The sequence below is a fragment of the Lithobates pipiens genome, unplaced genomic scaffold, assembly GCF_037356315.1.
Source record: "Lithobates pipiens isolate NorthernLeopardFrog02 unplaced genomic scaffold, aLitPip1_a1.2 Scaffold_22, whole genome shotgun sequence".
NCBI lineage: Eukaryota > Metazoa > Chordata > Amphibia > Anura > Ranidae > Lithobates > Lithobates pipiens.
The window spans coordinates 257,730,474-257,758,447 of record NW_027507784.1 but is presented as its reverse complement, the minus strand read 5'-3'; the positions used below and the strand labels follow the sequence as shown (position 1 = coordinate 257,758,447).

The window sequence follows — 27,974 nt, the reverse complement described above, 5'->3', positions numbered from 1 at the left end:
CAGATTTGTTTTTTCTCTTGCTTCCTTGCAGGAAAGAGTTTTTTGAAGGATGCAAGGCAATAAACGCAGACAGCATTGAAGGGATATGCAACAGGTTTTCCAGTCTCTTAAATGAAGCCAAGCAAGAAGATAAATTTAAGGATCTTTATCGCTTCACGTTTCAATTTGGCCTGGACTCAGAAGAAGGGCAGCGGTCACTTCACCGGGAAATAGCCATTGCCCTCTGGAAGTTAGTATTCACCCAGAACAAACCCCTCATTTTGGACCATTGGTTAGACTTCCTAATTGAGAACCCCTCAGGAATCAAGGGAATCTCCCGAGACACATGGAACATGTTCCTAAACTTTACTCAGGTGATTGGACCCGACCTTAGCAACTACAGTGAGGATGAGGCCTGGCCCAGCCTCTTTGACACCTTTGTGGAATGGGAACTAGAAAGAAGGAAAAAGGAAGAGGAAACCAAATGTTTAAGATCTTCAGACACAGATCATCTGAGTATAGATGAACAGACTTAGCGCAGTATGAACATCAGACCCCGTTGACCTTCATTAATATACATTTATGGACCTTCCCTGGAAATTTAATGGAAAATCCATATATTTTGTTCTGTTTTGGTTTCTTAAACTACTTTACACCTATTTCTGCCTTGTATCTGAAAGGGCTCTAAATGCTGGTAACATGTTTCAGGCACTTTCTTACTATTTTGGTTATTTTAGTTATTTGTTTTTTTTTTAATAGGAATATTTTATCGTATAGTGCCAGAAAGTGTTTCACCTTTATATTTCAGGTTTATCTGGCTCCAATTAAGTTAAATGGGAGCTTGGGTAGGCGGGTGGGGGGGCAGGGTTTGTGACCAGTTTATTTAATTAAACCCAATTGACCGTTTCAGGTTGGGAATGGGAAAATTAGCAGAGCATTGCATTGTTGGACATAGGCAGCCAGGTGGTGAATAATCTGCTTATTGCAGTGTCCTGCACCGATTTCTTATTCATTTTTTTTTTTTTTTTTTAAGCTAAATATTTTATACTAACCCCTCCAGTGCCAAAGAGGCCAGCAACACATGTCGGTCTGGCACATGCAGGATTGGATCAAAGAATGAAAAATGCAGTTCTCAATGCGAGTGCCAGGATTGTTTTTCTCTCCAAGATCCTTTTTTTGATCAGGACAGTTGTGTACAGTGTGTAGTGGTGTTTACATTGTTGGTGTTTGAGTTGTGACACTCTTTAGTGGGGTTGGATCAAGAACACATTTCCTTCAAACCTATATTGGAGCATTAATATATTTGCATTATTTGCAATCGTAACAGAAATAGGACATGGTTTTTCTATTAAAGTAAATCTGTCATTACAATACTTTGACTGAGAATTCTCTGGTGAATAGAGCCCCCCCCCCCCCCCACCGGTTGTGTACTAGCGGTAGTGAAGTTTCAGTTTAGCTGATGTGACTGGTCTGGAATTAGCATGCAGTCCAGGGTTCAGAGGAGATTTTTGCAGGCTTCCCAGTTGAGCAAGTAAAGTTCCAATGGCTTCCTCCTGACAGGTGTGCAGATTTATTACTTTAAGCCTTGTATGAAAACTGTGGGAAGAACGCCATTTGCCAAACCAACTAAATTTGTATTTTTATTTTATTTTCTAATTAAACAGAGGACCAATTTGGCATGATCCTATTTTTTTTTTTTTCCCCCTTCCCTCTAGCTTTTAAGTGGTTCTAAAGGCGGACACTTTTTTTTTTTAACCTTAAATGAGTTGTAAACCCTCAAGGTGTTTCACCTTAATGCATTCTATGCATTAAGGTGAAAAATCTTCTGTAGTGCAGCAGCCCCCTTGATCGTTCCAGCAATGGGGATGAGCACAGCCACTGTCTCGGGTCCTCTTTGGATAGAATAACAGCAGGAGCTATTGGCTCCCGCTGCTGTCAATCGAATCCAGTGACATGGGGCTGAGTTTGTGTCTGTAAATGGACACAGCAGCAGGATTGGGAGTGCCCCCATGGAAAGCGGCTCTCTGTGGGGGCACTTGAGAAGAGAAGGAGCCAAGCGTACCACTGAGGAACCCCAGAAGAGGAGGATCGGGTCGCTCTATGCCAAACCCTTGCACAGAAGAGGTAAGTATGACATGTTTGTTTTAAAAAATAAATAAACTGAACCATTGCAACCCCTTTTTTAAAGTGGATGTAAACTCGCTTGTACCCAGTGAAGTGAATAGCCTCAGATGATACACAGATGAAACTAATGACTCTACATAAGTTTTACTTGTATATCTGCTGTCTTCAGCTTTTCATATCCTTTTGAAAGTGTACATCGTGTTGGAGATTTTCTATTCCTGTTAACACTGGGATTTGATTCTTGACATACAGCCAAGACAGCTGATTGGAGGAAAGGAACCCCCCCCCTCCACATAAGCAGAGACTTGCAGAGCTGTGCTGTGACGAGGCAAGCTCTCTGCTAATCTCCCTCGACACAAATTTAAAGACTTAGTGCTTTGGAGAGAGATAAGAAAACACTACAGATATATGTGCTTGGGTCAAATTTCATGAATCGGGTTTACATCCACTTTAATGCATTCTCTGCATTAAGGTAAAAAACCTTCTGCATGTAGTCCCAGCCCCCCCCCCCCCTCTGTAGCAGGCAGAGTCCCTGCCCTCTATGCCAATAGACTCAGAGAGCAAGGCTCGCACTAGTGGCTTGCTATGGAGGCACTTGGTGGGGAGACGAGCCAGGAGCACCGGTGGGGGACCCCAGAAGAGGAGGATCAGAGTTGCTCTGTGCAAAACCACTGCACAGAGTAGGCAAGTATGACATGTTTTGTTATGTTTAAATAAAAAACATTTAGAATCACTTTAATTCATAAGTCCATGTTTATTTTGTACAAAATGGTTTTGATGCCATGTTTTGGAAAAGCAGAAATGTAAGAATTGTTAGTGTGAACTTTTTTGGACTCGTGGATAAATGATGATCTGCCATAACTCTCAAGTCCACTCTGCATAGAAGATGGATCAGAGAGATGATTCTGTGGATGGGGTTTTCCAGGACAATATAACATTTCACTTCTGTTTTTGACTTCACTGCTGAAACAGAGAATTCCTCCCTTCTGCATTTGCCTCACCTCCAGTTCATAAAATGTGGAAGGCATTATTTCAGATTGTTGTTGCAGTCCTAGTATTGACCAAAATTTGGCATCACTGTCTAACTTTTAAGTTGTAATCTTGATTTAAGAGCATTATAATACAGCTTTGTTAGACAGTAGAGCAAATGTGAAGAGTAATATTGACCTCGTAGATTAGTCCCAATCAGAGTTTTGCCGTTCAACAACTAGAAAAAAACTTAACTTTTTTTCCCAAAAGTTTTTTTTTTTTTTAACTTATTGCACTTTGCCCTCTTATCCCTTGTATGTTTAATATTTGTTTGCATTTCCTGATGTGGTGTCAGTTAGTCTTGGCTATCAATTTGGCTGCCATGTAATGTCTCGGCAAGCAAATAACTTGTGCATGATGAAATTAACAGATTAATAGTCAGACTGTGCACTCCATACGTTTTTAAGGGTTCTTTTTGGCATCCTAATCTGTTTTTATTGCAGTTTATCACGACCCTTGTAATTTTAGAATGGATGTTATTTAATAAGTTGCTGCAGGCCGTAATGATGTCCTGTGACAAACAACCAATAAGAATGTGACTAGTTTTAGTTCCTTTTGAAAGTGATCTGCCATTGCGGTCTGTGTGGTGCACACCATTGCTCTTTGCATTAATAATATTAAAGAGTAAGCTCAGGTTTGACATACCAAACATGAATTATTTGTAGTGAAACTTTTTTATTTCTTTCATGGTTTGTTAGCTTGATGCCTACGCTGTTCCGTTATCCTACTAGTTTTGTCAGTGCCCATTCAAATTTAGGTTTGGATAAAGATTTTTAACCTACCTTCAGATTTAACTGCATTGTGGCCCTAGACAAGAATACCCCTCACTTCCTGTTCCACTGTTGTCCTTATTCACAAGGAAAGGAAGTGATGCAAAGTCTCCCCATTTGGTCTATTGAAAACAATAGAAACCAGACAGATAATGTGTTCTTTACTCCACTCTGTTCCAAACTAAAAGCCAAACATAAAAGTTTCGGCTAGAGGTACACTTTAATGCTGGCCATACACTAGTAGGATTTCAGACAAGAATATTCGTACAAACTTTATATACGAAAATTCTTTGTACATTCAATGAATGGATGAATGTCATTTGAAAATTTCACTTGCTTTTAAAATTCAACTTTTAAAATGAATGTACGGTTCCTGAACGAAAACCACGTACGCTGTCCGTAAGTTCATTGTTTCCAGAAATTTTCCATCCTGGTCCTCCAAACCTTCTTGTGACTGTGGTCAAAAAAAACTTTGATTTGTCCCCCCTAATGATTCGAAAATCAAATATTCGTAAATTTTTTATTTTTTTTTAAATGAAAATCTATACTAAACTGCAAACACAAGATGTAAAAAAGAATTGATGGCACCACCAGTAGAAGCAATCAACGGAACGTACTTTAGTTATACAGCTAGTGACACCAGCATTACAACACAGTCAAGAAATAAACAGATTTTGTTTTTAGCTATGATCACACTTAAAATTAAAAGCCTGTGTATATGTTATCGCAGAGCTACACTGAACATGGTTATCACAGGACAGTCGATAACATAGCTATTTTAATCATGTGTTAAAATATAAATGTTAAATGCTTTTTGTAGTGTAAGGCGGTGGGGTGGAGCTTATTGCAGGATTCGACTGTTGTGGTACATTCCACTAGGAAGTGCTTATCGGATGGAAGTGTCCCTCAAGGAAAAAGGAGTTATATGTAACAGAATAGATCCTTCATGTTATATTCTGGTAATATAATTGGAGTTGTAATTTAAAAAAAAATAGTGGTGGGAATTGGAATATATTTAACATGGGTTAGTTACAGCATTACTACCTATAAATGCCATTAAAACGTGGATTTTAGGGATAACTATAACCTGAAAATTCAGCATTTGATTGCTTTATAACTAGCTAAATAATATTTGTAACTAAGATTTACAAATTGTATTTGAATAGTTATGTCTTCCTCAGTACAACCTTTTGCAGTGAACTGTATTCTTTACTACCTGTTCTGACTTAAAAGGAATCTGAACTGAATTCTATTACTCTGATAGAAGTTATAGTCAAAGCCAAGGTGCATACTAGTTCTAGTGCACTAAAGCACATGCTCAGATGTACTGTGAGGATACTGCCATGTACCTATCGTGCAGGTCATGGTGCCTTAGAGCAATAGTTCTCAACCTCAGTCCTCACGTACCCCCCCCCCCCCCAACGGGTCATGTTTTCAGGTTTTCCTTTACTTTGCACAGCTGATTTAAATATCAATGTCATGGTATTGATAAGAGCTTTTTTATCTAAGGAAGTTCCCAAAATATGGCCTGTTGGGGGTACTGGAGGACTGAGGTTGAGAACCACTGCCTTTTGAGGGCCTCTTGCTGCCAGAGGCTTCTCATACCGGTATATGTCTTCAGTACAAACTTCTTTTAATTCAACTGATGTGGTCCTAGGCCTTGTATGAGTTTTAAAAGGGGGCATTTGGCATATGTTTTAAAGTGCATAGCATGCCCTTAGACATACTGTAAGGGGTCATAGCTAATATATAAAGCTCTGTGAGTCAGTACACACCAGGGTTTGGAGAAAGATCAGCTTTGCTTTGCACTGTTGAGATGTCAGCAGGACTATTGTCTGTAGTGTCTAGGCTGCATGCAACACTGCAGGCTTGTATACTAATGTTGTTCTCACAGCAAGAACATGTACAAGCACGGTGGAATGTGTCCTAGAGCCATACAGGTGCTGGATGAAGTTCCATGTGCCATGTATGTGTTTACGGTCCCTGAATAAAGCTTAATGTTGCTTGTATTAAGCTATTAGATGCATGTGGGAAAGGTTAGCAGGGGGGCCCCCTTTGTATTCTATAGTTCATTGAAAACTGCAGTTTGAAGACCTCATGCTAAGGAGGAACTAAATGACGTTAGTGCTTAGTGCAGTCCTTTGGGAAAACATCTGTCCCTGTTGCTCATCTGTTTTGCCAAAAAGTTTTAATGAACATCAGGTTAATGTATGATCTGGAGAGAAGATCATAGATTTATCCATGTGAGCCATTTGCTTGTTTAAAATTTATGCAACTCAGTTGATTTTAGAATTCATATTTTCATACTGTATTTCACTTTAAGCACCCATTCCAGGCCGAAACATGAGGTTGGTAGAACTGAGCCAAGCGTGTCATGAGTCCAGGTCATACAGTAACTTTGCTCCCCCTCTGCTTTCAAATTCTGTTCCAAAAGATACCAAAAAGACAAACACAACACCATTTCTATAGGGAAGCAAGAATGCATTGGCCAAGAATGAGCAATATTTTATTTTTATATAGAGGGGAACATTTAGAACTTTTTCTTAAATAAATTTTATTGCAGTCGTTGACACCAGAAAAGAAAATTAGATTGCAAGTGATACTAGAACAAATGGTCATCCTCCTTCCTGCTATAATATAAGAGAAATAGTTTTGCTGCTGTCCCTTCTAACCCTTCCTGTCTCTGTAGAAGGGAATATTGGGTGTCTCAATTTGGGCTTTAAAACATCGCAAGCTGCTAAATGGATGAGATCTTGATCAGATCTGATTTCAAGCCTATAGATAATACTAATACATTGGTCCTGGTGTGCATTTTATCTTGAATTTCCTCCTCCTACTGAGAAAATACATTGACTGCCATTGTTGAACTTTTTTTTTTTTTTTTCTTTCTTTTTTTTTTTTTTTTTTTTTTTGGGAAAATGCTAGCTGCCTGACGTGATTTTTCTTGATGCGAAGACCTCTATACTTTCTGAATCACTAACCCAGAACAAGTTTGCAGAGTTTTCTGTGATGTCACTAACTGTATTCTTTTTCTGGGTCAGTGATCCGAAATCATTGAAGCCAAGGGAAACCAGGTAACTAGAATTTGCAAAAGAGGTTAAGCTATGACTGCCCTTGTATTTCTCAGTACAGCATTCTTTTTAAAGCTGAATCCGAGCAAAACAAATATTGTCTAAATAAAAGAGCCATGTCTATTCGTACTTAAATCTCTGTGTCATTTGTATTTGTATTCCTAGACCTGTACAAAATTCCAGCTTGGAACAACTCCTGTACTTTGTTTTTGTTTCCCATGATAAGTCACTTCTGCTCTCCCTCCTTGTGCAGGGTGACTGGTTTTGTATCCATCCTGCAGGCAGCCAGACTTTCTGCACAGGCTATGTGCAGTGATTGTCACCACTACTTTTACAAGGTATTCTCTGAGCTTTCAAAGGCATTTTGGTGCACACGGTGAGTTTATATCCCATGTGACTGTTGAGAAATATATTTAAAAGAAAGTACTCTTAACTTGAGTTTAAGGCTCATGTCAACATGTGCAGTCTTGCTGTCTTTTTTTTCCATGTGTTGAAACACATCAAATGCAGGTCTGCAAAATCCCATGGATTTAAACTGAACAGTACACAACTGTTCAGAGGATTCCTTGGACTTGCTTTGCATTGCACTACATTTATATATGAATTATTTCCTATTGAGGTGTGTTTTCACTGTAGACAAAGCAGAAAATTTGGAGCCCTTTCTTGTCAAATTTGTTTTCCATTGGAGCACAGTTGTATCTATTGATAATGAGCCCTTAAGGTTGTGTTTTCCTGTAGAGGCTTCTGCCCTTTAGAATTAATTTGAAAAATCTTCAACAATCTGAGATTAACTGGAAGCAAGTACCAGGATTAATTTAGGCAAGGACAAGTGACAGATCTGAGGATTTTGTATACAGTCCATCATTTTAGCTTTTAGAAATAAACCCCAAAGTCTTGTTTATAGAGGCAAATATTACAGGAAAAATAACTTTTATATGCAGTGGGGAAAATAATTATTTAATCCCCTGCAGATTTTGTAAGTTTGCCCACTTACAAAGAAATTAAGAGTCTATAGTTTTTATCATAGGTATATTTTAAATGCTAGAGACCGCATATCGACCAAAAATCCAGAAAAAACACATGATGCAAATGCTATAAATGGAGTTACGGTTCAGTTAGTAAAATAAGTACTTGATCCCCAAGCAAAACAGGACTTTGTGCTTGCCAACAAGGGTTTCTCCACCAAGTACTGAGGTAAGATATTTCTTGCAGTTAGTGACAGCTCCAACAGCGGTCAGAACTAGAGGGGTATAAGGTGTGGCGGATATCTGGAGTCCTATACCAGAAGAGGAGTATTTTGTATGTGCTTTTTTGTACACGGTACAGAGAGCGCTTTTTGCCGCTTGTGACCATATTGCCTGCCATTGTTCTATAGAAATTTCCTCATTGAGGGTTTTCTCCCATTTGATCATATATGCATGTTTACCCTTTGGTTTCCAGTGAGAAGGCATTTAGTAATTTGTATATGTCTGATATTAGACCTTTCTGAGCAGTGCCTGCTAGGATTAGATTTTCAAAGAGGTTGGGGGAGACAATTGCAGGTCGGGCAAAATGGTCAGGGCGTAGTAACGTATTTGTAGATGGCTGTAAAATGCTTGACGTGGCAGGTCAAATTTGGCCAGGAGATCAGAGTAGGACAGTAGTTTGCGTGATCTGGGTTCTACCAGAGTCCTGTAGTGAAATAGGTTTCGTGACGTCCATGGGTGGGACATTTGTTGAGTGAGGCTAGCTAGGATTTTGGGGTTACAAACAAATGAAGTCAGGAGCATTCTTTAGGATGACAGCTTATGTATGTGAGATACCCTGTGCCAGAGGAGTCGTAGCTGGGACATGGACCCCAGTAGGCGTTCAGGTGGCACCTCTGCACTCGCACTCCAAATTAAGCTATTCGGATGAGTCTGGGCCAGCCAGATTTTAAATTTCTGTCCACTTGTTACAAGAGCGCTGGGTGAACCACGAGGCTATTGCACAATGTTGGGTGGCTTGGTAATATTAAGTTGGGGAATGCAAGGCCCCCGTCTGGGCGTGTTGCCATCATTACTGATTGGGGTATTCTATGTCTTTTGTGGTTCCAGGTGAATTTGAGTAAGTCAGATTGGAGTTCTCTCAGATGTTTGTAGGGGACAGGGATAGGTAGTGTTTGAAAGAGGTAGAGTAGCTTCGGGAGGGTCGTCATCTTCACTGAAGCTATTCGGCCTAGGAGGGAAATGTGATTTCTCTTATATTCACCGACTGACACAGCTCCTCTCTGTTACAGATGGGTTGTTGGCCTTATCACTAGGAGAATACTAGGCATAGTTGTAACACAATGCTCAGAACTCCTAGTTCCGCCCAGGGGGGGCGGTCCCTTGGGCTACAACCCTCCACCCTACAAAGCGGCCTCAGTTTTATTTTGCCTAGTAAAGGAGAAGGACCTAGGCCCGCAGGGTTCCTATCTGTCCATGCTTTTTTACACAGAAGCTTGTTTTTTTTCCGCAAGATGAATGATCCTGTGATCTACTATCAACAGCTGGCTGGGTGACAGGCTCTATCCTTGTAGGCTCCCCAGTCCGGCCATCGAGCGTGTGCAGGTTGCAGCTACAGCTCGGCAGGCCATGACATACCTCAGCTCCAGAGGTGGTCGGTGAGCTTTTATGCTCCGGCCCGTACATATGACCGGGCTACTGATGTCTGCGTCTCAGTATGCCGAGGCCAGTAGCTACCCTGTACTGATCAGGAGTAGATCTACAATGGAAGGTCTCCCAGCACTTCAGGACTGCTAAGTACAGCTCTCCCTGCCTGGCGGGGCTGAGCAGCTGGGCATTCCCTGGGAGGTCGATTCGGGGGTCCCTCACCTCCCTCTCTTCTCTCCCCCGTCCCTATATTCCCTCCCCCTCATGGGGGGGGATGGTGTGTGTGTGTGTGTGTGTGTGTGTGTGTGTGTGTTCCCTGAGGGCTCTTACCTGGGATAGGGAACTGGCTGGCTGGTGGTGTCCTGGATCTCATGTGTGTTAAGCTCCCGGAAGGTGCCTGTGAGGGTCTGGCTGTGTTTTCGGTGCAGTGCTGTGTATCTGGCACATTCTGTCTCTGTCCCTCATGGAAGCTGGCCGGCGGCCATTTTAGGTGTTGGCGAGGGCAGCATGTCTTTCTGGGCTTTAAGCAGCCATTTTCCCAGTGCTCTCCTATTCAGGACACTGGCGGCCATTTTCTAGAACCCTGAGCATTTTTTCAGTGTTCTCCAGCAGCAGCTGCATGTGCTCTTTCCTGTCTGTTTACTGGACGCTGGGCAGGCATTTTATTGAAGCCTGAGCATGTTTTTTTAGATCGTTTATTGCTCATTCTGATGAACTGCCACCGACACAGGTTTTTTTTTTTCCTCTGCACCTGGGAGCACTCGGGATCTACAGGCACTACTTGTGAACAGCGCAGAACTCCTCAGGGTGGTGAGTCTGGTGGGCTAGAGCCCCTAAGTCAGCGGCAGCAAGGAGGGTGGGACTGTCACTGTCCTAAGTCCCCTTCGGGTGGCTGACAGGGTAGGGTCAGCATGGCTTCAGAAACTGGTGTTTCTTCCCCCGAAATCCAGGCAATTGCAACCTGGTCACCTGCAGACTGCGCAGTACCCATGGACACCCTGACGGCGGTCCTCAATTTGTTTGTTGCCAAGATTGAGGCGGTGTGTGGGGAAGAAAGGTGCTAAAAAGTGGCCCCTGCCCCAAAACCCCCGTCCTCTGGGGAGAGCTCGGACGCAGACTCGGGCCCTGCTGAGGCTGCTGACTCCTGTTCTGTCTTGTCAGATGCTGACCGGGACCGTTCAGAAAGTGAGGATGAGTCCCCGTCCGGGTCTGGGCGCGACAAAGTGCTTGTTGGAGCACTTATCACTGCTGTGCGTGATACCCTGAGGATTCAGGAGCCAGCGGATCCCTCTGCTGATGTACCGGTCCCTTTTGGGTCCCACAAGCCAGCACGTTCACCTAAGGTGTTCCCGTTTCTGACTTATTTTGACAAGTTCATTTACAAGGAATGGGGTCACCCGCAACAGACGTTTTCGGTCCCCAAATACATGGCGGTGCGTTACCCCTTTTGAGGAAAGCCTTCTCAAAAAATGGTTGGCTCCTCCGGTGGTAGACCCCCCCCCCAGTATCCAGGTTAAATTAACCACGATCCCGGTTGAGAGGACTCCTGCATTCAAGGATCCCATGGACAGGAAGGCAGAGGCTCGTTCCTTGTTTACGGTTATGGGGGTCAGCCGTGCGACCTCTACTGGCATCCGCACTTCTGTCGCAGGCACTGACAGTGAATCGGGAGAGCAACAGACTTCCCCTGTCTGCGTGGAACTAGCAGACTAACTAGTGCAAGGCCTTAAGTATGTCTGTGATGCAGCCCTGGATACTCTTCCCCCTGCTATCCAGGGCTTCAGTGTCAGCTGTGGTGCTGAGGCACCTAATTTGGCTAAAATGCTGGTCTGCTGACCAGGCATCCAAAGAAGCCCTGACGGATCTTCCCTTCCTTGGCGACCGGCTTTTTGGCACCTCATTAGATGCCATTATTAAAAATGCCACTGGTGATACGAGTACCCTACTCCCACAGGCCAGGAAGGGTAAGGAGCCACGCCGTAGGCAAGGGCCCTCTTTTTCCGCTCACAAGCAGCTTTTTTTCGGCCGCCCGGAGCTTTGACAAATCGTCCCCAGCCCAACAGGACGCCCAAGGATGGTCAGAAACATCCCTGGAACCGCAAGCCTAACAAGCCTGCGAATAAAAGTGCTACTGCATGAAGGTTTGCTGCCACCCATGTCTCGGGTGGGGGGGTCTCCTTCGGGAGTTTGCAGCCCGGTGGTCCTCCTGGTTATCCGACCAGTGGGTCTGTGATCTGATTTCCTCAGGCTACAAGATAGTTTCTCTCTTGGCCGGCAAACAGATTCTTCCCCCTCCAGCATACCAGTATCCCCGGTTCCCCGGGAGGCCCTGTTGGGGGCGGTAAGGGACTTGCAGGGTGATTGTACCGGTTACGGAATCGGAACGCTTCCAGGGATTCTACTCAAATCTGTTTGTGGTTCCCAAGAAGGAAGGGGTACGTCCGATCTTGGACCTAAAAGCCCTTAATCACTTTGTGAAAGTGCAAAGGTTCATAATGGAATCTGTTCGCTCAGTAGTCGCTGCACTCCATCAAGGGGACTTCCTGGCGTCTTTAGACATCTAGGATGCGTACCTGCACATACCCATATGCCTTCGGCATAAAAAATTTCTGCACTTTGTAGTTGGGGAAGCCCACTACCAGTTTGTGGCTCTTCCTTTTGGTCTGGCATCAGCCCCCTGAGTTTTTACCAAGATATTGGCTCCAGTTTTGGCGTTGCTGCGACAATGTGGGATCGCAATCGTGGGATACCTAGACGATCTCCTCCTGAGGGCATCTTCCACCTCAGAATTAGAGGAGGATGTGGCGATCACCATGCAGACCCTGCAAGAATTTGGGTGGCTGTTGAACCTCAAAAAGTCAGTGATTGTGCCGACCCAGCGTCTAGAGTACCTAGGCTTGCTGTTGGACTCCAGGGAAGCGAGAGTTTTTCTCCCTTCAGACAAATTGCAGACTCTCAGGTCTGCGGTAAAACTGCTGATGAACCACAAGTGGTCATCACTCTGTTTTTTTTGCATGCGAGTACTGAGGCTCATAGTAGCCTCCTTCGAGGCAGTACCTTATGCCCAGTTCCACATTAGTACTGCAGAAGGAGATTTTGACAAAATGGGACAAATCTCAGTTGTCCCTGGATCGACAGATCCAGGTGAGCCAGTCAGTCAGACTCGCTGATCTGGTGGTTGAGGTCCCCGGTGATTCAGTCCAGAAAATCGTTCCTTCCGCTGAAATGGACAGTGCTCACAATGGACGCCAGTCTATCCGTCTGGGGTGGAGTGATGGGGGTTTAGTCATCTCAGGGCCTCTGGTCGACGGAAGAATCAGAGTTGCTGATCAGTCTGCTCGAATTGAGAGCGATCAGGCTGTGCCTCTACACATGGTCAATGAGACTGCAAGTGCATCCGATCAGGATCCAGTCGGCCAATGCGACGGCTGTGGCATACTTCAATCACCAAGGGGGAACAAGAAGCTGCACGGGAGGTCACTCGTATACTTTGGTGGGCTGAGCCACACGTACCGGCCCTGTCGGCTATTTACATCCCGGGAGTAGAGAACTGGCAGGCGGACAGATGCTGGACCCAGGAGAATGGGCATTGCAACCGGAGATATTCAGGTTGCTGTGCCTGAAGTGGGGCACACCAGACATGGATCTGCTGGCCTCCCGTCTCAATCGGAAAGTGCCAAGATTCGTGTCCAGGACAAGAGATCCGTGGGCAGACGTGTGAGCCGCGCTGGTGACTCAGTGGGATCAGTACCTGCTGATCTACGCCTTTCCTCCACTGAAACTGTTACCACGTCTGCTTCGCAGAGTGGAAGCCGAGGGGATCCCAGTGATGCTTGTTGCCCCAGATTGGCCTCAGCGTCCCTGGTACGCAGACCTGGTGCGTCTGGTGGCAGACACTCCCTGGCGACTGCCGCTGTAAGAGGACCTTCTGTCTCAAGGTCCGATTATCCATCCTGCTTTACCATCGCTGGCTTTAACGACATGGCTATTGAGAGCCAGGTGTTGAGGAACCGGGGTCTGTTGGACTCGGTGATTCCAACTATGTTGAGAGCACGAAAATCTTCTTCACGGAAGATATACCGTCGTACCTGGAAGGCCTACATCTCCACGTGTGAGGAGAAAGGATGGCATCCGCGCTCCTTTTCAATATCCAAGATCCTGCTGTTTCTCCAGCAAAGAGTTGACCAGCAATTGGCATTAAGCACCATTAAAGGGCAAATTTCAGCCTTGGCTGTCTTTTTTTCAACGACCCCTGGTGTCGCACTCTTTAGTGAGTACCTTCGTTCAGGGGTATGACATGTAGTCCCTCCGGTGCGTCCACTGTTGCCAACATGGGATTTGAACCTGGTGTTGTCGGCGCTTCAAAAACCGCTGTTTGAAAATATCAGGGAAAATCTCCTGTTGACTCTTTCCCAGAAAGTGGTCTTTCTAGTGGCCATCACATCGGCCAGGAGGGTTTCGGAACTGGTGGCCTTGTCCTGCAAGTCGCCCTATATGGTTTCTGCCTAAAGTGGTCTCGGCTTTTCATATCAATGAGGACATTGTATTACCATCTTTGTGTCCTAAGCCGAAGCACCTGAAGGAGGTGGCCCTTCACGCTCTTGACGTGGTTAGGGCTCTGAAGGTGTATTTGTCTGCCACGGCTCCTTTTCGAAAGTCAGACTCTGTTTGTTTGTTTCGATGACTGGTCCCAAGAAAGAGAGGAGGTTATTTATAAAAGGGGTTTGGCGCCACTGTAAATTTGCTCAAATGGGGTGTGTACATAAAATAGAGGTACGCCTCCACCATTAGCCTATCACAGAGCCACAAGAGGTGTCCTATAGATATCAGATCCTATCCAGAGGAGTGTATATATGAATTACACAGGAGGAGAGAGAAGGGAAGTACATATATAACCCCCCTAAAGCTAACTACTACTAATATGCAGAATATAGAAAATAGAGACACGCTGCCAACAATATTATACAACAATTCCTGAACACAGCCAATCAGGTACCACAAAAGATGGCTATAAATTAGGCCAAGCTTGACTACGTAGACACAAAACTAGACAACTACGTAAGCAGCGGGAATTAGTAATATGGTAAATAACATATGCATAGCGTGCAGCAGTGATAAATACGTGGTAAATAATAAGATATTAATATGCCACTAAATTGATAAGTGTGTTGAAAAATTAACACAGTGAAGTTAATTGCATGAATAAAAATAAATAAAGTGAAAATACGGTGACCATACAGTGTAATATACCCTCAAATAAATATGTGATAATACCAGGAATGTAAATCCATAAAATAGGAGATATTACATAAATAAATATTGAATAAATCAATGTGATAATTATTACCCAAGAAAATGCATATAAATCTCAAAGTTAGCCCCAGATAATCTATTAAGAGCTATAAATGCAGTCCAAAAAGTGAAAAAATATATTACTAGAAAAAATTAAAAAATTGGTAATTAATAAGTCCACAAAATCTTCACAGCAAAAAGAGTGCAGTAGGTGGAAAAGTGACTGGTGCCCAGGAACAGATTTTCAGGTGACTTTCGTGCTCGCCCCCTTTAGCTCCCCACTCACCGAAACTATGAGCCCACACAGGGCAGTCAGGCCCGTAGATATCACACTGCTGACGTAGATGCGCTGATGAGAGATTATTTGCAGAGATTGTAGTCCACTCAAGTCCTGATGAGCAGGTGAGACTGATATTGGTATTCAGAGTTTCCTCAAGAAAAAAGAAGGGGGGAGGATTCCATAGTGTAGTAATTCCAACAAAGGTGTGTAGTTTAAAAAAAAAAACATAAACTTTTATTCACACATCGGTATTCAGACAGAGATGTGTTTTGCAAAAATAAAAATATAATAACAGAAAATGTAATAACAGAAGGTAAATATATAAAATGAGCTAAACTACAAATTTTTTTTTATGGCATTCACAGAAAATACCACACAGAAAACCCTTTGGGGGGTATATAATGTACCACCACAGTATGACACAAAGGGTAAATATCGGTACCAAGGAATAAAAAATATATATGATTAAAAAACCCAAAAATCTATATAATAAATTTGAAAAATAAAGCTGAAAATAAAAGTAAAAAATGCAGAAAAAATGTAAAATATCAGTCTATATATATATATATATATATATATATATATATATATATATATATATATATATATATATATATATATATATATATATATATATATATATATATATATGAGACTCATACTGTGCACAGAGTGTAGGTGGCTAAACGTATATGCACCTCTCCAAAACCATAAGCCCTATAGCGAGCCCTGGTGAGAAGCTTTTTAAGGCGCTGATATTAGAGGATGTTAAATATAATACTAGGCAGCAGGGTTGGATGGACAGGGGGATTCAGTGCATCCGACCAGTCCCCAAGTCAACAGTCCACTCCGTCCAAACAGGCTAACAACTGGGGGGATGGAGATAGCTCCGCCGTCGGTCCTCACACGGGGGTGTAGCGCTACCACCTGTATGAAGGCTCACAATGCCCAGCTTTAGCACGGGAGCAAGCACGTAGGCAACCGTACCTAGCGTGCGTTCCGTCCTGCGTTCCACCTAACACACGTGACAATGCGGAAGTGGCGTGCGTGATTGCGTCATACGCGTTTCATCATAAGACGTCCTCAGTGACGATAACACGCACCCACACAGCCACACTTTATGAATCCTAGAACAGACCCGCCTATAGATTACGATAGGGCACTCTATTTTGTAGTCCCGCCTCCCTCAGGTGTTCCATCCTACAGGGCCATTAACCACCTCAATACAGTGCAGTTACACCCCCTTCCTGACAAGACCAATTTTCAGCTTTCAGCGCTCTCACACTTTGAATGACAATTACTCAGTCATCCAACACTGTATCCATATGAAACTTGCGTCCTTTTTTTTCACACAAATGGAGCTTTCTTTTAGTGGTATTTAATCACTAGTGGGTTTTTTATTTTAAATTTTGTGAAAAAAATGCCTTTTTCTTCGTATCTGTCATAAATTTTTGCTAATTTAGTAATTTTTCTTCATAAATTTTGGCCAAAATTTATACTGCTACATATCTTTGGTAAAAATAACCCACATTAGTATATATTATTTGGTCTTTGTGAAAGTTATAGAGTCTACAATCTATGGTGCCAATCACTGAAAATTGATCACTTCTGATCAGGCCTTCAGTACATCAGGTGTACCTAATTTCTTGAGACTCTAACTAGTCAGGAAAGTACAAATACCCCCCAAATGACCCCTTTTTACAAAGTAGACATCCCAAGGTATTAAGTAAGTAGCATGGTGAGTTTTTTTAAGTTGTCATTTTTTCCCACAATTATTTGCAAAATGAAGATTTTTTTTATTTATTTTTTTACTAAATTGTCATATTATCAGGTTATTTCTCACACACAGCATATGCATACAACAAATTACACCCCAAAATACATTCTGCTACTCTTCCCGAGTACAGTGATACCACATGTGTGAGACTTTTACACAGCCTGGCCACATACAGAGCACCAACATTGATGTAGTACCTTCAGACGTTCTACGAGCAAAAATGACGCATCTCATTTCTCAACCACCTATTACACTTTTGAAGTCCCTAGAGTACCAGGACAATGGAATTTCCCATAAAATGACCCCATTTTGGAAAGCAAACACCCCAACGTATAATCTGTGAGGCATAATGAGTCTTTTGAATGGTTAATTTTTATCCAGAAGTTTTTGGAATATGTGGAAAAAAATTAAAACGCATTTTTTTTTTTTTACACAAAATTGTCAATTTATAAGATATTTCTAACACATAACATGTATATAGCAAAAATTACACCCCAAAATACATTCTGCTACTCCTCCAGAGTATGGCGATACCACATGTGTAGGACTTTTACACAGCCTGGCCACATAGAGAGGCCGAACATTGAAGTAGTACGTTCAGGCGTTCTAGGAGCATAAATCACACATCTCATTTCATTCCTACCCATCACACTTTTGAAGGTCCTGGAGCACCAGGACAGTGAAATTACCCACAAAATAACCCCATTTTGGAAAGTAAACACCCCAACGTATATTCTATGAGACATGGGCTGCAAATAGGTACTCGGGTACTCAGATGAACTGTGACAGGTACTCAGGTACTCAGATGGACTGTGACAGGTACTCGGATGGACTGGAACAGGTACTCGGGTACTCTGATGGCCTGGTGACAGGTACTCGGGTACTCTGATGGCCTGGTGACAGGTACTCGGGTACTTTGATGGCCTGGTGACAGGTACTCGGGTACTCTGATGGCCTGGTGACAGGTACTCGGGTACTCTGATGGCCTGGTGACAGGTACTCGAGTACTCTGATGGCCTGGTGACAGGTACTCTGGTACTCTGATGGCCTGGTGACAGGTACTCTGATGGCCTGGTGACAGGTACTCGGGTACTCTGATGGCCTGGTGACAGGTACTCGGGTACTCTGATGGCCTGGTGACAGGTACTCGGGTACTCTGATGGCCTGGTGACAGGTACTCGGGTACTCTGATGGCCTGGTGACAAGTACTCAGGTACTCTGATGGTTTGGTGACAGGTATTTGGGTACTCTGAAGGGCGGTGACAGGTACTCATATGGGCGGTGACAGGTACTCATATGGACTGTGACAGGTACTCGGGTACTCAGATGAACTGTGACAGGTACTCGGGTACTCTAATGGACTGTGACAGGTACTCGGGTACCCTGATGGGCCGTGACAGGTACTCGGGTACCCTGATGGGCCGTGACGGGTACCCTGATGGGCCGTGACGGGTACTCGGGTACCCTGATGGGCCGTGACGGGTACTCGGGTACCCTGATGGGCCGTGACAGGTACTCGGGTACCCTGATGGGCCGTGACAGGTACTCGGGTACCCTGATGGGCCGTGACAGGTACTCGGGTACCCTGATGGGCCGTGACAGGTACTCGGGTACCCTGATGGGCCGTGACAGGTACTCGGGTACCCTGATGGGCCGTGACAGGTACTCGGGTACCCTGATGGGCCGGGACAGGTATTCGGGTACTCTGATGGGCCGGGACAGGTACTCGGGTACTCTGATGGGCCGGGACAGGTACTCGGGTACTCTGATGGGCCGGGACAGGTACTCGGGTACTCTGATGGGCCGGGACAGGTACTCGGGTACTCTGATGGGCCGGGACAGGTACTCGGGTACTCTGATGGGCCGGGACAGGTACTCAAATACTCTGATGGACTGGGATTGACAGGTACTATGAGGGGTGGTGACAGGTCCTCTTTATTGGGGGGGGGGGGGCAATCAGTATGTTTGGTGTACACTGTATGCGGTAACGAGATGTTACCGCAATCTCCTCCCCACACACGATCGGTGTGTGAGGAGGAGAACCCGGTAACATCCCATTACCGCGGTTTGTTTACATTTTAGTGATCGGCTGTGAAAGGATCACAGCCGATCACGTGGGTAAACAGCCGGCCAATGGCTGTTTACCAGCGTCTGTGACGAGCAGTGTTCCTGGGGAACACGCCGCCACCGACGTGCACGCGCAGCGCGCTCGCGATCGCGCGCATGCGCCGTGCACGTTCAGGGTGTGACCATCTGTGATCGGCCGTGACTTCATCACGGCCGATCACGTGGTAAACAGCCATAACGAATGGCTGTTCACCCCCTTCGGTGGCGAGCGGTGTCTCCGTGACACGCCGCCCCCGAAGAAACAGGGATGCGCGCGCAGGATCGCGCGCATCCCTGTTTAAACGGGAGGCCGTCATATGACGGCCTCCCGCCACAATAGGTGCGCCGCCTGGCCGTCATTTGACGGCCGGCGGTCAGCTACTAGTTAATGAACAGTGTTTGTCAGTTAGCCGCTCGGGTGGGAGACCAGACGGCATATTGACTCCCTATACCCTGCTTCTGTAACCAAGTACTACACAGGGACGGGAAAGGCTGGAGAGGAGAAAGTGAAATCAAAAAATATATATATAGAGACACCAAAAAGATATATATATAACAGTAAAAATAAAAATGAAAATAGTTGGGGTTAAAACATGCTTTCCTCGGGTCACATGTTATTATAGCTGATTTAAATTGCTAAATACATGCAAGATATCCTAGCCCGCTGAGGCAGCCATCTAGTGGCTAAACCCCAGAGTACAGGTACAAAGGTTAAAACCAATGCAAACCCAGTTAGTACCTGGTAAAACTATTCAACTACACAGAAAATGGGCAGAACCCTATTATAGAGGGGTCTCTATGATCATATAATCTTCACAAGGAATCTGAACCATCTGAAAATAAAAATGAAAATAATTGGGATTAAAGCATGCTTTCCTCGGGTCACATGTTATTATAGCTGATTTAAATTGCTAAATACATGCAAGATATCCTAGCCCGCTGAGGCAGCCATCTAGTGGCTAAACCCCAGAGTACAGGTACAAAGGTTAAAACCAATGCAAACCCAGTTAGTACCTGGTAAAACTATTCAACTACACAGAAAATGGGCAGAACCCTATTATAGAGGGGTCTCTATGATCATATAATCTTCACAAGGAATCTGAACCAGGACTTTTCAGACTGGATAACTAGAAGTTTATATCGGAGAACCTTATTTAGAAAAACAGGGAGAAAAGGAAAAAGGAATTTACTAGGAACGAGATAGTTAGAAAAACCAGACAAACCAGAAGAGAAGGCCATAATTGTATATATACACAGATTTGTCTTATACAACAACACCAACTCCACCTCCTAATAATTTAAGAGAAGGATGAGTATCGGTGCATCCAATAGGTCCTATTTGCATGTTAACTTGAAAAGGGCCACCAGAGGGTCAGGTGGGTTACACGTAGTGGGGCAAACAAAGGGGGATAGAGGCAGCTTGTCCCACCTTTTATCTGAAAAGATTTTTTTGGGGGTTTTATTTAGAAAGAGAGGTTCCTGTAACCAGGGAGCCCCTATTTACCGAGAAAGACCCCTGTGATTGAACTAATTAAGGATTAGCTATGAAACAGTTTAGATCAATATCTAAATTCAACCCCTTAGGGGCTATAGTGTCAAGGCAATATATCCAGGCTGTTTCGTTTTGGGATATAAGTGTAGTATTATTGCCGCCCCTCCAATTGTTCATAACACAGTCTATCCCATAAAAGATAAGTTGTGATGGGTCTCTGTGGTGGAACTGGTCAAAATGTCGGGAAAGGTTATGGTTAGGGAAGCCTTTTTTGATGTTATTAATATGTTCCCTTATCCGGACAAACAAGGGGCGAGTAGTTCTCCCCACGTATTGTAGTTTGCATGGACATTCGATCACGTACGTGACATGTGTACTTCTACATGTGATGAGCTTACGTATTTTATGCTCTATTTGATTCGTCCGGGATTTAAATAGGTCCCGTTTGCGGGGTTGGGCCTTGCTGACTCTGCACGGAAGACACCTGTTACACCTATAAAAGCCCTTCAAGTCTTCGAAAATTTTAATGGGCTTGGGGGGGTCAATGACATTGTGTACCAACAGATTACGCAAATTCGGCGCTCTTCTGTATATAAAGGAAGGTCTCTTAGGAAGGATATTTGGCCAAGGTTTTATCTTCTTGCAATATGGGCCAGTAATTTTTTACGATTTTCTCCACATCACGGTATTGTGTATTGAACCAGTGATGAAAGATAAATCTTTTGTTTGTTCTTTTTTATTTTTAATAAAGAGAGATTTCCTGTCCATAGTTGCAATTTTATCTTCAAGTTTGGTCAATGTCCTTCGGTCATACCCCTTTTCTATGAATTGTGCAATTAACCTATCTGCCTGTGCATTAAAGTCCACCAAAGAACTGCAGTTCCTACGAATCCTTATAAGTTGACCCTTGGGGACATTTTCTTTCCATTTTGGATGATGGCAGCTTGACTTAGGGATATAGCCATTTCGATTCCGTACTTTTAAAATAAGTTTTAGTACTCAAAGTGTCTCCTTCTTTAAAAATTTCAAGGTCGAGAAACTCAATTTTTTGTATATCGGACTTTCCACTAAAAGTTAGCCCATACTTGTTCTGATCCAGACTCTGGAGGAATTGATTAAAGGACTCAGTGGTGCCCTCCCAAAGCACAATCAGGTCATCTATATATCTTCTCAGATATTTCAATTCCGGTATGTTTCGGGTATAGATATATTCCTCCTCCCATAGATCCATGAACAGGTTTGCCACACTTGGGGCATACCGTGCTCCCATGGCAACCCCCTTTGATTGCACATAGTATTGTTGCTTGTACCAAAAATAGTTACATTCCATGGCTAAACGTAGGCCCTCAATTATAAAATGTACTTGGTCTTGTTTCATGTCAGTACGTTCGTGCAGAGCTTTTTCCACACCAAGTAGCCCATCCCGTTGTACAATACTCGTATACAGGGAATTCACATCAATGGTTGCTAGTAAATAGTTCTGGGTCCCGGAAATAGTCTGGAGGTCTTCAATGAGTTGGGAACTGTCCCTAAGATGTGATCTCCCCATAGGCACCATCGGTTTCAAGAATTTATCCAGGTATTCACCTAGCCGTGAGAACACGGAATTGATTCCACTTATAATTGGCCTGCCAGGGGGTTTTATCAAGCTCTTGTGGATGCAAGAAAGGCATGGTGGGCTCGTCAGCCACCATTTCCAGGTGGATCAGACAGATTGTAGTACAAGCCTATGCCTTGAAGGGGCAGGTGCCCCCCTTTCCGGTCACGGCCCACAAGGGCAATCGGAACATCTTGGATCTTGGGCCTTCCGACACCAAGTGTCGGCCGCTCAGGTGTGTAAAGCGGCGACCTGGTCGTCTGTCCACACATTTAACAAGTTCTACAAGGTAGATGTCAGTGCATCGGCTAATGCCTGTTTTGGCCCCCAAAGTTTTGCAGGCGGCCATGTAATTGCAATTGAATATAATAAAAAAAATATATATATATATATATATAATATATATATATATATATATATATATAAGTGTGTGTATACATATATATATATACAAAAAATGTAAAAATGTCCCTGTTTTTTGTTTTGTTTTTCGATAAACGCAGTACTGTTATGTTAATTCACTGTTGCATTACTTCTGCAGTTTGCTGTCTTGGGGATCACTCCTGTTGAGGATGCGCTGTTCTTTTTTTTTTTTTTTTTGTGGTTTTCCACGCACTGCTGTTTTTTGTGGGTATAGTTTCATTAGTTCCCACTTGCCATGGTGGATGACGTTTTTATGCTGTTTTTCCCAACCCTCGTTTTAGCACTGCTTGGGGACGTCCCTTCTGTTACAGAGAGGAGCTGTGTCAGTCGGTGAATATAAGAGAAAATAGGATTTTTTGTACTCACCGTAAAATCCCTTTCTCTGTAATTCACCGACCGACACAGCACCCGCCCCTCCTTTTTATCTTTACGTTATACTGCTTGTTGATGTACTGAGGCTGTTTTGCAGGGTTGTAGCCTGAGGGACCGCCCCCCTGGGCGGAAGTAAGAGATCTGAGTGTTGTGTTACAACTATGCCTAGTATTCTCCTAGTGATGAGGCTATCAACCCATCGCTTACAGAGAGGAGCTGTGTCGGTCGGTCAATTACAGAGAAGGATTTTATGGTGAGTACAAACAAAAAATCCTATTGTTTGTTCCACTGTAGGAGTAAGGTTCTGATTGTGTAAAAGCGGGGAGGGGGGGGTTCTCCTGGTATAGAGAGGTGCATTTTGGGGTAATGTGTACTCCTAGGTATTTCAAGGAGGTGGTTTTCCAATGGTAGGAGAAATTGGCCTGCAGGTAGGTAATTTCCGTGACGGGAATATTACTTGGGAGAGCTTCTGATTTAGACTTATTAATTTTATATCCTGAGAGGGCTCCATAGCAGTTGAGTTCTGCATCAGTTATGAAGGGAGATTCTAGGCTGTGTCAGGGTGAGGATGATATCGCCCGCGAAGAGCGAGATCTTATACTCTTTACCCCGACCGGTATTCCCCATATAGCTTGATTATTTCGGATGTATGCTGCCAGGGGTTCTAAACAGTGCAAATAGAAGGGGCGATAGTGGGCACCACTGTTGGGTACCGTTAGTTACGGAGAAGGGAGAGGAGAGTGCAAAGGGGGTTTTTATCTGGGAGGAGGGATTTGAGTAGAGGTGCTGTATCGTTTGCCGGAAAGGTCCCCCGAAACCCAGCGCGTTGTAGTGCGGTAAACAGGAATGGCCAACCAAGGCAGTTAAAGGCCTTTTCAGCATCCAGACTAAGTAGCAAGGATGCTGAGTTCTCCCTGTTCGCCACATCCACTAGATCAATCGCCTTCTTGGTGTTGTCGCCTGCTTGTCGGAGGGGAACAAAGCCCACCTGGTCCTTATGGATAAGAGAGGGGAGGACCCTGTTCAGGCGAATTGAGAGCAGTTTTGTAAAAATTTTATGTCTGAATTTAGTAGGGCGATGGGTCTGTAGTTGGCACATAGGATGAGGTATTTATTTGGCTGGGGATCAGGGTGATAAAGGAGCGTTGCAAGTCTGGTGGGATTGGGGAATCTCGGAGGAAAGCATTGAGGAGTTTGCACATATGAGGGAGTAGGAGGGGGAGGAAGACTTTACAGTATTCATAGGGCATACCATCTGGACCTGGGGATTTATGGGATGGTAGAGATTTGATGGTCTGTTCTATTTCTTCTTCTGTGATTTATGCGTTTAGGGTTGCTAGGTCAGGAGCTTGGAGTTGGGGGACTCCACTTTGTTTGAGGTATTGTTGCATGCGGTAGGAGAGATCAGGGGAGAGGGGGTTACTTGGGATGTCAGGGTTGTTATAGAGATCTGTCGCATTCTGCAAAGGTATGGGCAATGTCCTTGTGGTGAGATAGTATGCAGTTTAGTTTTATTCTTAATCTGATGGGGCATGCACATGTGGGAGCTGTCCCATATTTTCCTTGCTAGAAGGGAGTGTACCTTTATTACCTTTATCGTAGTATACTTGCCTTAGCCTTTTTCTATACAGCCTAGAGCCAGGTCATTTAAGGTCGCTGATAGGCTCTGGATTTTTTTTAAGGAGGCTTAAGGTGGGAGACAGTTGCAGTTGAAGCGCTATAGCTCTCAGCTCTTTTTCAGTTCGGAGTTTTGTGGCAAGAGCGTCTTTTTTTCATGGCAGAGGAAAGTGCCATGCATCTGCCTTGAAGGACTGCGTTTTGGGCTTCCCAGAGTGTAGAGGGGGAGATGTCGGGTTTCTTTCGGCAAAGTAATGTTTTAAGGTAGAGATTAGCTCCACATTGGAGGAGAAATGTGTTTAATTTCCAGTTGTAGGGTCTAATATTGGGGGTGCCTAGGTCCACCGTAATTGAGATGGGGTATGGTCAGACCATGAGATTGGGAGAATCTGTACTTCGTGTGTTATTTTAGGCACAGAGGGTGATCGTCTGGGTTTGCTGCACTCCCTTGACGATGACGAAATAGACGTGAGGAACACTATATTGGTCTGAGCAGGTAAAGGGGGACCCATGTTTAATAAGAATGGCGACTCCTGCCTATTTATGGGGCCCTGAGGAGTGTTAGATTTGGGGAAATTGTTTGGAGGTGAATGCAAAGGAGCCCCCTTTGTCAGTGTGTTTCTTGGACAAAAATGTCTGCTCCTGACGGTTTGAACTCCCATAATGCCAGGTGCCTTTTTTTTTTTATTTATTGGAGTTTAGCCCGTGAACATTTAAGGATAGGATCTTAGCCATGGTGGGGGGTGGGGGGTCTTACCTGATGCGGAGAGTTGATTTCGACAACCAGGAGGCAGGAGCAGGCATTCCTCAGGAGGAGAACCCGGCAAGTTCCGCAGATTTCGTGATGAGCCATATGTTGACGACGAGGAGAAAAGAAGGAAAAAAGAGTGTAAAGGAGAGAAGAAAAGGATAGTCTTCAGTGAACATTGAGAGATTTGAACATACATCATCTCTCGACCTTGGGAGGGTGTTATGCCCAGGTGGGTATGGATTTCCAAGGAAGCACCCAATCCGGGCCCTAGTGGGTGGGTCAGGCGGATGCAAGGGAGCAATTTTTACTTTTTTGACACTTTTTTGGTGAATGGGTAGGAGTACAATGTACCCCATACCCATTCACATGGGGGGCTAGGATCTGGGTGCCCCCTTGTAAAGGGGGATGCCAGATTCCGATAAGCTTCCCGCCCCCACAACCACCGGGCAAGGGTTGTGGGGATAAAGCCCCTTGTCCCCATCGGCTCCCTCCACCTGTTGAGGGCATGTGGCCTGGTACTGTTCAGGAGGGCTCTCTCGCCTCTCCTGGGTCCTGGCAATACTTTACAGTAGTGAGCAATTTTAAATTACATTTTTTTCCTTTTAGAAATGTAATTTTGCTGCAGAACTGTTATGAACATTGGAAAAATGTGCTACTTTACAGACAAAGGGGACCCCCAAGCACGAAATTTAAAGGAATGTTTCATTTTTATTGTTTCACTTTAAGCATGATTAAAATCACTGCTCCTGAAAAAACATCAGTTTTTAAAACTTTTTTTTTTTTTTGCATTGATACGTCCCCTGGGGCAGGATCCAGGTCCCCAAACACTTTTTATGGTGATAACTTGCATATAAGCCTTTTAAAATGAGCACTTTTCATTTTTTTCATGTTCCATGTGCCATAGACTTTAACAGTGTTGGCATGTTCTGCTGTGAACCGAACCATGGGATGTTCGGCTCATCCCTGATGGTTATTTTGTATTTCTTCCATTTGCGAATCCCTCCAATAGTTGTCTCCATCTCACCAAGCTTCTTGCTGATGATCCTGTAGTCCATTCACCTTCGATCAACAATCGTGTCCCTACCTTCCTTTGACAGATTTTTGGTCTTGTCCATGAAGGTGAGGTTTCAATGGAAGAAAGATTCTGTGGACAGCTGTCTTTTATACACATGAGTTGTCATTATGAGCTTAAATTGACAGGACTAATCTGTATACAACATGAGCACACACTGCAGCCAGTCTGTGGGAGACAAAATTGTTGGTTGGTAAGGGATCAAATACTTATTTTGCTCACTGAACTGCAACTCAATTTATAACATTTGTATCCTTTTATTTTGCTTGATATTCTGTCCCTATCATTTTTAAAATACACCTATGATAACAATTATTAACATGCATCCTTATTTTGCTGCAGTGTTAGAGAAAAATTCCTTTCTGCTGCATCATTGGTGTGGTTTCCAACAAAACGGGAATAAATGAAAATGCATACAAAATGCGATATGCTAAAAATGCAGGTTTGACTTATCCCTAGGGCTCTTTGTACATGCAAAAACCTCTTAATGTAGCATAGGTGAGAAACTTCATTAAAGCGTGCCAGAAGCAGTTCAACCTGATCTCAAATGCAATTTGTCCATCTACACACACACCCTTATAGTGGTAACAAATATATATATATATTATATGTGTGTGTGTATATATTATATGTGTGTGTGTATGTTATCTATCTTTGCTCATAAACACCAGTAACCTAGGGGGAATTTGGTGACTGGTCTACCTGCACTTAGTAGGCCTGTGGATAGATTTGTTATTGGGATCAAAGGACAGTAGCTAGTCGACTGTTGCTTACTGAACAGAAAGATAATTTATAATTAGAATGCAGTTCTAAAGGCACAACCTTTGAGGTATGTGTGCCCTTTCTTATTGGGTATATAGGGCTTTCCTGAGACTGAGGTTCAGCTTCAATATCCTCCTATTAAGTTTTAGATTCCATCTGTTCTGTTAACATGCCTCATTTATCTGATTAGTGCATAACCAGTCAATACTGAGTTTTTAGCACAAGAATACTGTTTGCATCAAGCTCTATTTGCTGTAAGTCACAAGGAATTCTGTTGATGGAGTTCATTAAAACCTTTGGGCCATGATAGAAACATATGGATTGCTGATTTTTGCTTGCTTAAAGTATAACTAAAGGCAAAACTTTTTTAATAGTTTGGATATAGTAGAGCGGGATTAAAACGCTTGCCAGTTTTTTATTGTCTTTGCCCCCTGTTACCCTCTCTATTTGTCCTGTTTACCATTATTAAAAGTACAAGAAAATCAAATCTGACAGGTTATAATCCTCTCTTGCTCTAACCAAAATGGGGAAACAAATTTGCCTATAGTTCTACTATAATCTGTATGGTAATGCAGCAAGCCTTCTACCAAAACTACTCCAAATTTTAACCAAGGCCAAGAAAACAATCTGCTGGAGGCTTTACTCCCATAATTATGACTGCACTATTTCTATATGGGCTTGTATTTTTCTTGTTTTCTTTTGTGATTTGACCTGTAACCATATAATTGTTACTACAATGTGCCACTTGATTTGGGTCCCAGCTTAATGTTTAGTTACTGATATTTATATCTGCTTTAATTTAGTGGTGAGAAATATTTAAAGGATATATTTTAATTGTGGTAAAGTAC

General features: G+C 43.6%; 1 protein-coding gene across 1 annotated transcript in view; it reads left to right on the top strand.

Moving 5' to 3' along the window:
• DCUN1D3 (defective in cullin neddylation 1 domain containing 3) overlaps positions 1–7,102 on the top strand; it is a 40,905-nt gene extending 33,803 nt beyond the window's left edge. Inside the window, exon 3 of the mRNA XM_077448987.1 lies at positions 32–7,102. Coding sequence (XP_077305113.1) covers positions 32–515 — 484 coding nt within the window. The 3' untranslated portion in view covers positions 516–7,102. The remainder of the gene's footprint in view (positions 1–31) is intronic.
• The last annotated feature ends 20,872 nt before the right edge of the window (positions 7,103–27,974 follow it).